This window comes from Muscardinus avellanarius, assembly GCF_963383645.1.
Source record: "Muscardinus avellanarius genome assembly, chromosome: 1".
NCBI lineage: Eukaryota > Metazoa > Chordata > Mammalia > Rodentia > Gliridae > Muscardinus > Muscardinus avellanarius.
The window spans coordinates 165,411,347-165,424,377 of NC_137786.1; the positions used below are offsets into that span (position 1 = coordinate 165,411,347).

Below are 13,031 nucleotides of genomic sequence, written 5' to 3' on the forward strand. Positions count from 1 at the left end.
AATGTTTTGGAAAAAATGTTAATGATTATATTATAATACAAGGAACCACTAAAGTTTTTAACATATATGCTAATTTTTCTTTATAAAACCAAATTTATACCATGGCTATTTTAGGTCTAAAATCCATACCAAATGGGCAAACAAAACCACAATCCCTCCACACAAATGTGTTTACTATTTAGCTGTTTGCACAATCACTCAACTCTATGATTACTGTGTTGTAGCGCCAAAATAGTCACAGACAAAATGTTAACAGTAGGCATGGCTCTGTGCCAATGGAACTTTATTTACAAAACCAGTTGGCCAGCCTGCAGGCTCTACTTTGCTGACCCTCTAAATAAAAATAAATATTCCATCTCAACTTTTACTGTGTGAGATCTTCCCAACAGAGCAATAGTTCACTTTTATCGCTATCATATAGAAAGACTGAATTGTCATATTTAGTAGGTTTTTTTAAATGTATTGAAGAAACATCTTATTACCCAGCTTTTATTGCTGTCCAATCCTTTTGCTTTTAATTATTTCCTTTTTCTTCAATAACTCATGCTTGCAATATTTTATTTCCTAAATCCCCCCCCTTTTTAAATTTTATTTATTTATTTATTATTTATTTATTTATTTAGCAGGCCTGGGGATGGAACCTCAGCTTCCCAAATGCTAGGATTAAAAGCGTGCGCCACCACGACCGGCTCCATTTTTATTTTTTCCATGTAAGCTTTGTTGATCAAGAATGACTGCCAGTCACAGCTTCTGATGAACCCAAGTTCATCATTAAACAACATTAAAATTATAAAGTTCTGAACAAGGGCAAACAAACAAATTTTAGCTAGACTCTGAAAACATTTTCTGTTATGGGACTCCTAAGGCTCCTATCTCTGGCCATAAGCACCTTTCCTGATTCTAGGAATCAGAAAAACTAAACACGAGGATTTTCTTGGGTGACAGAAACAATGGGAGTAACACTGACTAAAGTTAGAAAATTTTAAAAAAATTTGGTATATTTTTTAAAATAATTATCTTTCACCAAAGATATTAAAAACCCAGGAAAGGATACATCAGCATCCACATAAGATTGCAATAACCGGATTTCTCCTTGTGAATGACATTCATATAGGGTGACCTAATGAAAACAAAAATAAATTTCATCAAGTATAGAAACACTGAGTTTTAAGCATTGCAGTCACAATTTCATCTTAAAGACATTACAGCAGCTATTGTTTTAAAACAGCTCCTTCAAACTGAGAAATTTAGGAGACATTATAAAGCCTAACAATGTTTCATTTAATATCCATAGTATATTAAATATTTTATATTTTCTATTCTAATCATTTAAATGAATAATTTTTATCCAAGTAATTGCACCAACTCCTCAAAGTGAATAAAGTTGAAACCCCCAAAGATAACCGTGGTTTATTAACCTTTACCTAAGTCTACAACAAAAGCCTTTGATATCATAAAAACAATAAGCAAGCCGGGCATGGTGGCACATGCTTGTAATCCCAGCATTTGGAAGGCCGAGACCAGAGGACAGCCTCAGCTACTTAGCGAGACCCTCCACAACTTAGCGAGACCCTGGTTCAAGAATAAAGAATAAAAAAAGAATAAAAAAAAGGGCTGGGGGTAGCTCCCCTGGATTCCATCCCCAGTACTGGGTGGGGGGTGGGTGGGGGGGGGAGCATCTTGAGAGAGAGATATTTATCCCCATTTAAAAAATTAAGATATCACCTGAAAGTCCATGAGTATGTGTGACTTTTATGCTTTTTTGTGTCAACTTTTTTTCTTTCTTTGTGGTACTATAGAGGGAACCCTGGGGCATTGTGCCTCCAAGCTACACCCCCAGCCTTACTTTTTAGTCGTTTTTAATATTTTTGAAACAGGGTCTCACTGAGTTGCAAAGGGCCTCGCTAAGTAGCTGAGGCTGTCGGCAAACCAAGATCCTCTGGTCTCCTCTGCCTCCTGAATGCTGGGATTACAAGCCTGCACCACCACATCCAGCTTGTGTCAACTTTTTTTAATAAAAGTCTTTGGGTAAAGATCATTAGTAATATAAAAGCGTCTACAATTTGCCTAACAACAAATTGCTTTTCCTAGGACACAATTAATCAAATATTAACTTTTCCATGTATGGTGACCCTTCTCATGTCTTACTCTAAAATTTAAAAATATAAATGTTGTATAAACCTTATAATATTTTCATTTATCTTAAAGCTTATAGTTAAACAAAAAACTATAAAAACTTAATTATAGTCTATAAGAATGCTATGGAGATCCCATTTACCATCTATCACTGCCTGTTAAATTCATAAAATATAGATTTATATTCTGAAAAATATCTTATATGGTTTCTAATTAGGTATGTCTTACAAGATAATTTTGTTTTGTGTTCTTCCTTTTAAAGAAATCTTAACAGCAGGACTTTTTATAACTCAATAAACTATATAATATCCTTCAATGTCATTTTAAGTGAGAATAGGAATTCTTTTGCCTAGCTTAGAACTCTAAAATAAGCACAATTATATAATATACGGGAGCACAAATTACAACAATTCTAGAACGATCATGGCCAATTTGGTTAAATATTATAACGTCAGGTTATAGTGATGTATTAAATGTGGATTCAAATTTAAATAATAGGTGATGTTGCCAGTTACAACAACAACAACAAAAAAAGCCTCAATATTTTCTTGAAGCTGCAACACTTTTCTTCTGAATTGTTATTTTTCAAAGAATTAGGGCACTGAACAACTCCAACTAGGCTACCTAGCACACATCTTGTTATCAATTTCAGTGATAATTTTCAAATATCCAGAATTAAGAAACTTTGTCAAATAGTAAAAGCACAAGAGTATTATATGTAATTAAAACTTCCTTAAAGGAGTACCTAGTTAAAAACTACCTGAAGCCAATTTTTTTTGTGTGTGTGTGTGGTACTGGGGTTCCTGGAAGCCCTTCCACCTCCGGGCTACACTCCCAGACCTATTTTTACATTTTTATTTGGAAACAGGGTCTCCTAAGCCAGTGCGTGTGGCTGGCTTCGAACCTGCGCGATCCTCCTGTCTCTGCCTCCCAAGCGCGGGGATTACATACAAGCGTGCGCCACCACGCCCGGCTACTTGAAGCCAAATTTTACTTTTTAGAAAACATGTATAGGACTGATTTAGTCCAGAATGGATGACATGTTGTTTCTATGACTCTCAATCTATTAGAAAAAGAGAAAATAGCTTAGAAAAACTCTGCCATTTAAAAATATTGACTAAGCCGGGCGTGGTGGTGCATGCTTGTAATCCCAGCATTTGGGAGGCGGAGTCAGGAGGACCGCAGTTTGTGGATAGCCTCAGCTACTTAGTGAGGCCCTTCCAATTCGGTGAGACCCTGTATCAAAATAAAGAATAAAAAATAGTATTGGGGTGATGCTCAGAGGTAGAATGCCCCTGGTTCCATCCCTAGTACCAGGGGGGGAAAAAATTAACTAGCAGGGTGTGGTGGTGTAGGCTTGTAATCCCAGCACTTGGGAGGCTAAGACAGGAGGAACACGGTTCGCGAACAGCAGCTACTTAATGAGAGGTTGTTTCAAAATAAAGAATAAAAAAATAGGGCTGGGGGGTGTAATTCAGAGGTAGAATGCTCCTGGGTTTCATCCCTAGGACTGCAAAATAAATAAGTAAATAAAAAAAAAAATATCAAACTGTTATCAAGTTAATTCTGACTGAAATAATACCAACATAAATAGAAAAGTCTCAAAAACAGTATAGAATACATTAAAAACCACACTTTTTATTTCTCTAAAATTTTTTAGCACAATTACTAAAGAAACATTAAATTTTATTTTAATCAAATAGTACAATCTCTCAACTTCACCTCTTCCCTTTAAGGGCAGAAGTGACTTTGTTGACAACCTTTACCCAATTCGTCCAGTTCTTCCATATTTCTTTTTATGAGTACATCAACCTATTTCTAGCTGTTCAACTCAAGTCCCACTAGTGTATTACAGACTTTAAAAGGGACAAATTTTCTGAGGTGACTGCAATTTTATAAAAAAAAACACATGAAGACTCCCTGGAAAGCACCAGGGAATTTTCCTGTTCCCCATTCAATCAATAGTAAATGGAATGAATAAGTAAGTCTTCGCAATCTGTTAGTCCCTTGTTTAAGTAAAAAATTAAGTAATGGTTTATGTTAAAATGTGCCAGCATGGTTCTCTCCACCAATTTCAGATCAGGATATTTTTGGCTTCCTTACTGGCAAACTCAATGGCAGAGTGGTTGTCTAACATACTCAAGGCCCCAGGTTCTATCCGTAGCATAATCAATAAATCAATAGCAAATTCTATTGCAAATAATGAAAACATTATCAAAATTACTACTCAAATTTACTGGATTTATGCTTTTATTTATAGAGCCACTGACAATATTATTTTTAAAAATCATAGATTTCTTATCCTAGTTAAATGATAAGTAACAATTACAGATCACAAAAAAGAAAAAAGTAGCCAGGAATGGTGGACCGGGCCTGTAATCCTAGCAATTCAGGAGACAAAAAAAAAAAAAAAAAAAGCAAGTCTGAGGCCAGTCTGAGCAACTTAGCCTATCTCAAAATAAGGAAAGAAAATAGTAGAACATGTTGGCTCATGCTTGTAATCCCCCTACTTGAGAGGCTAAGACAGGTTCATAGCCAGTCTCAGATACTTAGTGAGACCCTGTTTCAAAATGAAGAATAAAAAATAGGGCTGGGGGTATAGCTTGGAGGTAGAATACCCATGGGTTCAATCTCCAGTACCACCAAAAAAAAAAAAAAAAAAAAGAGGCTGGGGATGTAGATCTATGGTATAGCATTTGCTTAGCATACTTGAGGCACTGGGTCCAATTTCTAGTACCACCAAAAAAGGGGAAAAAAGTAAAAGAGAAAGCCTTTATTTATTTGTTTATTTTTTGCAGCACTGGGATGGAACCCAGGCCCTTTCTACCTCTGGGCTATACTCCTAGGCCTATTTCTTATATTTTATTTGGAAACAGGGTCTCACTAACTTGCTGGGAGCCTCACTAAGTAGCTGAGGCTGGCTTCAAACATGCGTAATCCTTCTCCCAAAGTACTGGGATTACAAACGTGCACCACCATGCCCGGCTGAAAGCCACTTTTATAATCTCTCAAAATATTTATGGAAAAATATAAAATCTGTTGGATGAACAATTGAGAATACAGACTTATTTTCCAATCATACATATTTGTTTTAACTTGATAATTTGTTTTGTGGTACTGGGGGTGGAACCCAGAGGCTTTCTACCTCTGGGCTATACTCCCAGACCTATTTTTATATTTTATTTGGAAACAGGGTCTCACTAAGTTGCTGAGGCTGGCTTCGAACCTGTGTGATCCTCCTGTCTCAGCCTCCCAAGTGTAGGGATTACAAATGTGCACCACCACGCCCGGCTTTAACTTGATAATTTTTTTTTTTTTTTGGTGGTACTGGGGTTCCTGGAAGCCCTTCTACCTCCGGGATACACTCCCAGACCTATTTTTACATTTTTATTTGGAAACAGGGTCTCCTAAGCCAGCGCGCGCGGCTGGCTTCGAACCTGCGCGATCCTCCTGTCTCTGCCTCCCAAGCATGGGGATTACAAGCGTGTGCCACCACGCCCGGCCTTAACTTGATAATTTTTTAAAAGCTTCATTCTTATCACACTGTAAAACCAGCTACATAAAACTTCCTTCATTCCATTTCAATATTATATTAACAACAGATCCAATAATCAAGCCAAATGCCAAATAAACCTCGTAACACTCACTCGGTTGCTTCCTACAGTTGCGAAGACTAACGGATCCCCTTCTTTACTGTGCCAGTTAAACTGAACTCCAAACAATGGTTGGTTATGATCTTCCTATAAAATAATCACAAAATAAGAAAATTTAATATATCTTAAAAATCCAAAATGACAGTAAACTTACCTTTACCTTTTTAATTTTCTCCCAAATGCAATCTAATATTTTGTGTATCATTCCTAAGATGACTTTTAACAATAAAATTAAAAGATCCCTTTTATATTTGTACATCTCAACCTATGGCATATTCTAAACTTTTATATCAAAGACATCACAGCATAGGTAACAACTACTTATATATGAAAACACTTTGCTTTTACCTTTTATTTTCTTAAACCCAATCATATTCTTCTAAACCACAATACATTGAATAAAATTTGCATATGCATTTATTTAACCTCTTGGGCCATGAAGACACAATAATCCTAATTACTTTTCTGAAAAGGAAGCTAGCAAATGGTCTTAAAAAAAGAGTAGAAAAAGGTCTTGAAGAAAAGGTAGTACAGCTTCTTTGGCATTCATAAAATTTTATTAAACTTAATTCTTCCCCTGTAAAGTGACGCATACCAGACTCCATTGAAACCATTGCTTTATTAGTCTTGTAGAGATGATTTTAAATAATCCTGAATTTGGGTTTTCAAAGGAAAATATCCCAAGTTTTATAGTGAACAAGAATACTTGAACAGTGGAGACTCAGGGGAGGAAATAGACTATACCTCCACAGACATACAAGGAAGAAAAAAACACAAGAAAATTATTCACTTTTGTTTACAAAGTTTTTTTTTTTTTTTCCAGCTTTAGGACTTTACTAGAAATATCCTGGCATTTAATGCTAACTTTAAAGTTCACATGAAGGCACTATTTTTACTTTTAAAGTTTTTCATTTTATTTGAAAAGCCACAGCTTTAGTTTTTTGAAATAGTTAAGTGGCAATTAAAAACATCTTCCCAATATAGTACCTAACACTGGCAAATAAACAAATATTAATGTGACACTGTATAGACACTTTGCTTTCTTTTAATATCTGAGATTAATTTATCTCATTTTACAGGGTAGAATTTAACACACTGAGCACTTAATTTTTGATACAGACAGAAAAATGTCATGTAGCCACAGCTTAGATTTTCCCAAGACATTACATTATTTCATACATATGTAAGTGAAAATATTTTTTTCAGAAAAATATCCCCAAATATAAAAAATAGAAAGTAGCTGGGCGTGGTGGTGCACGCTTGTAACCCGTGCTTGGGAGGCAGAGACAGGAGGATCGCACAGGTTCGAAGCCAGCCGCGCACGCTGGCTTAGGAGACCCTGTTTCCAAATTTAAAAAAAAAAAATGTAAAAATAGGTCTGGGAGTGTAGCTCAGAGGTAGAAGGGCTTCCAGGAACCCCAGTACCACCAAATAAATAAATAAATAAATAAATAAATAAATAAATAAATAAATAAATAAATAAATAAAAATAGGAAGTAGATATAAAAGATCTAAATAAACTGGAGTAATCCTTTTTGTAAAGTAAATAAAAATGCTACTAATGCAGTCATTTAAATTGCCCTAACCCCACATTTTCCCCAAATAGTGAATACTTCAGTTTTTACAATCTCACACCTATTCTTTGAAAACTATTACAAATTATACAAAGGACAAAAGTTATTTTAAAAAAACAGTGCAAAGTAAGACATCTGTTTTAATTTGTACCGATTCAGTTAATGCTGATACTCATCTCTGTTTAATAACTGGTGCAAAGAGTGAGTCCTATTTTTAAGTTTTATCAGAACACAAAGAGTTAACATTTCCCAAAATCTTTTATTTGAATTAATAATCATTATAAAGTAAAATCAGCCCACAATTCTCAATATTACATTAAAACCAACAAAAAATCCAAAAATGCTAAATGTAGAATAGATTATGATATGCAGTTTGAATTATCAAAAATATATTTATAAATAAGTAAAACAAAGCTATCACAGACACCGAAACTGTAAAAAATTTTAAATCTGATAGAGTATTGTGAGTAAGAATAAAACACTGAGAATTCTGAAGCCTGAAATTCAGCACAAAGGATCTGTCTTTCCACACATACCTTAAGACTGTTGACACATTTGAAAGAATATTTGCATTTCTTTGACTTCCATTTTCCTTTTCCCCAACTTTTCCTTCCAGGTGCATTTGGTGTATTTGTAGGTGTATCAGGGCGTTCAGTGTTTGTACCACTTTCTATGCTGACAGCATCATCCTGTAGGCAGTAAATTAGGAAAAATTACATGAAACAGAAATACTGTAGTAACAAATGACTTTGTACTGGAAAGATGCTGACTGACCAAATGAAAATGTATTTTTGCCTTCAAATGAGGATGGAAAGTAATCTAATTACACATTAGAAGTTTTATAGGCATTTTACATTTCAGCAAATATGGAAACAAAATACTAATCAGAATGAAAATGGGGAGCCGGGCATGGTGGCACACGCTTTAATCCCAGAATTCAATCCCAGTATTCGGGAGGCTGAGACCTGGAGGATCGCGGTTCATGGACAGCCTCAGCTACTTAGTGAGGCCTCTGCAACTCAGTCAGACCTAGTTTCAAAATAAGGAATAAAATATAGGGCAGGGGATGTAGCTCGGAGGTCAAATGCCCCTGGGTTCCATCCCCAGACCCGCAAAAAAAAAAAAAAAAAAAAAAAGAATGATAATGGGAAAGAAATACTGAACCCAAATAATAAGGCACTGGCCTATGCTAGCTACTTTAGTATACTGGATAATTTAATCTTTATAGTTCTTTACAGAAGAAACTGTTACATAAGGAAATGTTGAGAAAGCTTGACTGTTCTCTTGCTGGCAAGGATTTCTGGGATTCTACCCCAAAACTGTGACTAATAAATCTAACTGATCTATATAATATCTGGTCTTTATGATTTGACTGCTGCTCATTTTGGAGTGTTGGGGGTGGGTGACCATTTGAGGCAGGAGTGTTAATGCTTCCCACTTTAGTTTTAAAAAATCCTGTATTTTTATAAAGGAAATCTGCTTATTTATAAAGGAAACCATTCAGAATTGTTTAAAATTGTTTAAAAAGTACAAGCCAGGTGTGGTGGTACAGGCCTGTAATCCTAGTACTTCAGAGGCTCAGACAGAAGGATCACAGGTTGAAGGACAGTCTCAGCAAGTAAAGAAACTCTCTAGAAACCCTGTTTCAAAATAAAAATAAAATAGGGCTAGAGATGCAGTTCCGAGGTACAATGCGCCTGGATTCAATCTGCAGTAACACAAAAAATAAAATAAAAACAAAACAAAAAGTCCTACAAATTCTGTCCTATTTGAAAATTGTATGTGCTTAATAATCCTAAAATAGTAATACTACTCATATGTTAGAAATCTAGGCTCTTTATAGTTAAAGTAAAATCCTCCCGAGTGCAGAAATGACTGCAGGAAGCTCTGGAAATTCTTCTGATTTATTTCTTATCTCCAGTTGAGAAGATATTATTAATAGCTGTCTAATTTCAGAAGAGGATGTCTCTACTGCCTTTGGTTATAAATTCCCATGTCTTCTTTGGAAAAATGCTTTATTTAAATCTATGAATTTAGGGTAGTAGCTCCTAAATTCATTCCAGGTAAAGCTTTTTATTTTTTTTCCTTTCAGGGAGTGCCTATTAACATTTCTGTTAAAGCACAGTCTACAAGACATTGCCTTTAGGGCCTATTTCTAAATTATCGTTTCCTAAGGCTTGTTTTATATTACAGGAGGTTAAAAATTAATGGAAGCATCAAAAGTATAATAAAATATATTAATTCACTGAAGAATACAATATTACATTTTTCCTGGGAGTTTTCAAACTTCAAAAACTTCAAAGGCTCCAAAATAAAATGCCCTTAAAAAAATTATTCTGAAACATACTGATTATCCACTGTAAAAAAAAAAAGAAGAAGAATAAGGTAGACAGGTGGCACAAAGTAAGTGCTCAAATATTTGAATCTCAATTTAATGTAAATGTAATTAGTCTTTATGGAAATAGGAAATGTAAAATCTTAAAGTCGAGTTCCTAGGTTGAAATAAGTTTCTATTTCTCCCTATTCTCCCCACCTGTCCGTTGTATTTATATAGTTATAATCAAATGCAGAAAATAATTCAGTGTATCAATGAAAAACTACGTATACCCTTCCAAATTATATTATAGAAATCTTCACTGTCTTTAACTTATTTTACAACTTTTTAAATTATAGCTTACTACTGGACATGCAAATTTTGTCATCACAAGTTTGAATATGCTTTTCTTTTGCTCAGTGGAAGTTTTTTTCCTCATTTGCAATTCATCTCTATATTCCTTTTTGTTTCACAAAAAAACTGTACTGCTTTGACTTGTCTGGTTAGTTATTTTTAACAATGTTCACTTGCCTTTTTTCTGAAAGATTTTCTAACATTAGAGAAATATTTTTTTAAAAACCCTTAATCATTTCTGTACTAAGCTTCTTTATTTTCTAAGAACTGAGCTGTCAATCAAGATGCCACACAAAACACTGTCAATAATAGGATGCACTGCTTGTGGCCTTTCATCATTACTTCTTCCCTCAAGAATAAAACCACACTGCCCATATTAGTTTTTCCAAAACTTATTTTTTTTCTGTTTGTGGTACTGGGGATTGGACGCAGGGACTTTCTACTACTGGTGTCCATCTTGATTCCTCTCAGAGGAAATGTGTTATTGACACACATGCCAATATTACTGTGATTATGACTTTGTCACTAATGAAAATCAGTATTTTTATGTCATACTGGTTAATATCACTTATCCGAAATGCTTGCAACCAGAAGTGTTTGAGTTTTTGAAGTTTCCTAAACTTCAAAATATCAATTCAAACTTTAAATGTCAAAATAAGTCTAGGTGGGAGAGTGCTTGCCTCCATGAGTAAAGCCCTTGGTTCAATCCCTATTACCTCAAAGGGGGGGGAGAGGAATATTTGCATATTCTTTACTGGTTGAGCATTCCTAATAAAAAAAATCTGAACTGCTCCAGAATTCAAAACATTTAAGCATTCTGAGTGCCAATATGACATTCAAAAATGTATCAGGGTTTTGGATTTTCAGATTAAGAATGCCAACTTGTATTATAATTCCTGTAGATATTAAAAAATATGCCTGCACTTTTAGAACCACTGCTAGAGCTTGTTACTTAATGTGTTATTAAAGAAATACATATACCACCACATCTAATTATTTTTCTCTTTTGGGGTTGTAGGGGTCAAATTCAGAGCCTCCTGCAGGCTAGACAAGTGCTTTTCCTCTAGTCCCAAAATAATTACAAAATATTTTATAATCTTATAAAGGATGTTGCTTGAGCCCTCATATACTCTTTATTTTGTATATCAAAAGTGCTATTTTGAGAGGGCGCCACAGGATTCATGAAAATATCTAAGGTACACACACAAACACAAAAAAAGTGAAAAGTCTGTATCCTCTATTTGAAAGAAACAAAACAAAAAGCTATTCCAATCATTTGGTTCTGAATAGCTTTTAGAAGGCACCAAAGAACACATTCCCCTTAGAGGTCTGCAAAAAGTAAGCTTTCACTTTATTTTTTATTTTAGACTTTATTTTAAATAAGCTTGACATTTTCATTATATCCTGACTGATTATTAAGCATGTGAAAGAGCCAGAACCACAGTCCTGTATTATGTGATCACTAAATAAGTACGGTTGTTTAAAATAGTATAGTACTTACTATGGAGCAGGTACCCCCCCCACCGAACACTTTATAACATCCCAATTAATCCTCGCACCCCACTTAACCTTTGTCTAAACACATGTGTCTTTACCCTAGTTGCCTAGAGCCTTCCAGGTCTGTTGCCTTCAAGGAAAACTTTCAAAAAAAAAAAAAAAACAACCGCCCTTCCCAATCCTTAGAAGTGGTTTGGTTCCCCTCAAGTCAGAAGCGACCCTTTCAATTAGGTTCCTCTAATTGAAAGACGCTGGGGCGCATCCCATCCCAGCAGGACAAGAGCAGGCGCAAACCCAGCTTAATAGGCCGCCCAGACCCTGGCCCGAAGTTCAACACTTTCCACTCGGGATTCCACAGGGACCCCGGGTGACGCCGCCCCGTGTTCCTGGAAAAGAATCTCGAACCGTCTCTCCCCTCCTTCCAGCTTGCCAAGAACATCCCCAACGCGCCTTTTAAACGACTTGAATCTCAGACCCACAAACTCCCCGGAACCCCGGGGGCCCAACACTTTCCCACCCTGCGCAGAGCGGCCGGCCCGGGCGCGGACCCCCGCCCGTCCCGCGGAGCCCACCTCCCCCAAGTTTGCGCGCCCTGCGCGCCCCCGCCGCGCGCCCCCGCCGCCCGCGTTTTCCCAGCGCCGGTGACACCTTCCCTCCCCCACGGCGCCGCCCCCGCGCCGCACTTTTAAAAGAACCCCAAACTTCCACTCGAGAGCCCCACGACCGCGAGGGGCCGCGCTCACATTCTCGTCTCCCGAGAGGTCCGGGTTGCTGTTCTCGTCGCTGCTCAGCTTCTGCTTCTTGGCCGCAGGCATGTCTGTTCCCGCCGGCGCTGTCGACACTTCCCTCTCGGACATATTCCTCCGCCTCCCTCCAGGTTCCTGCCGCCTCGGGCGGGGCCTCCGCCACACCGCCGTCAAGCAAGCCCGGCCGGAGCCTGCCGCAAAGCTGCCGCTGCCGCCGCCACCGCCGCCGCTCCCCCCACTGTCGCAAACCGCGCCCAGCCGCCGAGGCGGGCGTGCGTGCGACCCCGCCACACTGCTGAAAAAGGGGCGCGCGCGCGCGCCCTCCTGCGCGGCTTCCTGGCTTCTTCCCTTTTCCTCCTCCCGTCTTGCCGTCTTCCCGCCGCCCTCCCGGCAGTTTGCACGGAGACGGAGGATCCGCTGGCTTAAGAGGGCAGTCTTTCTTTAGTCCCTCTTCCCCACCACCGCCTCGAAAAGAAGAGGCGGAACTCAGAGGGATGCTCCCTCGCCCCCTCTTCCTTCCAAAGACGTTTCAGCCGCAATTGGCTCAATCCTTCGATCTCCGACCCGCTGCAAGGGAGCGAAAGTCTGTGGGATGGGCTAGACCACCATCGTCCAGGGGAGGGGGGAAGTATAAGAAGTATCCTCTTGCCCTACGTGGGTGTGCCAGATGTTCTCAGTATTGGCTGTGGAGGGTAGTATTTTCCTATGATGCACGGGGTTGTTGACAAACTAATTTTAGCTTGAGAACAGATACTGG

At 37.7% G+C, this 13,031-nt stretch overlaps 1 protein-coding gene across 3 annotated transcripts in view; it reads right to left on the reverse strand.

Moving 5' to 3' along the window:
- The window catches only part of EED (embryonic ectoderm development), a gene marked incomplete at both ends in the record, with an annotated part of 35,524 nt that extends 23,139 nt beyond the window's left edge, over positions 1-12,385 (reverse strand). For all 3 annotated transcript variants that reach the window (XM_080719736.1, XM_080719735.1, XM_080719734.1), the window contains 4 exons: positions 1,055-1,120; positions 5,784-5,876; positions 7,900-8,052; positions 12,272-12,385. In XM_080719736.1, the coding sequence (XP_080575862.1) occupies positions 1,055-1,120; positions 5,784-5,876; positions 7,900-8,052; positions 12,272-12,385 (426 nt within the window). The remainder of the gene's footprint in view (positions 1-1,054; positions 1,121-5,783; positions 5,877-7,899; positions 8,053-12,271) is intronic.
- Positions 12,386-13,031: the final 646 nt, after the last annotated feature.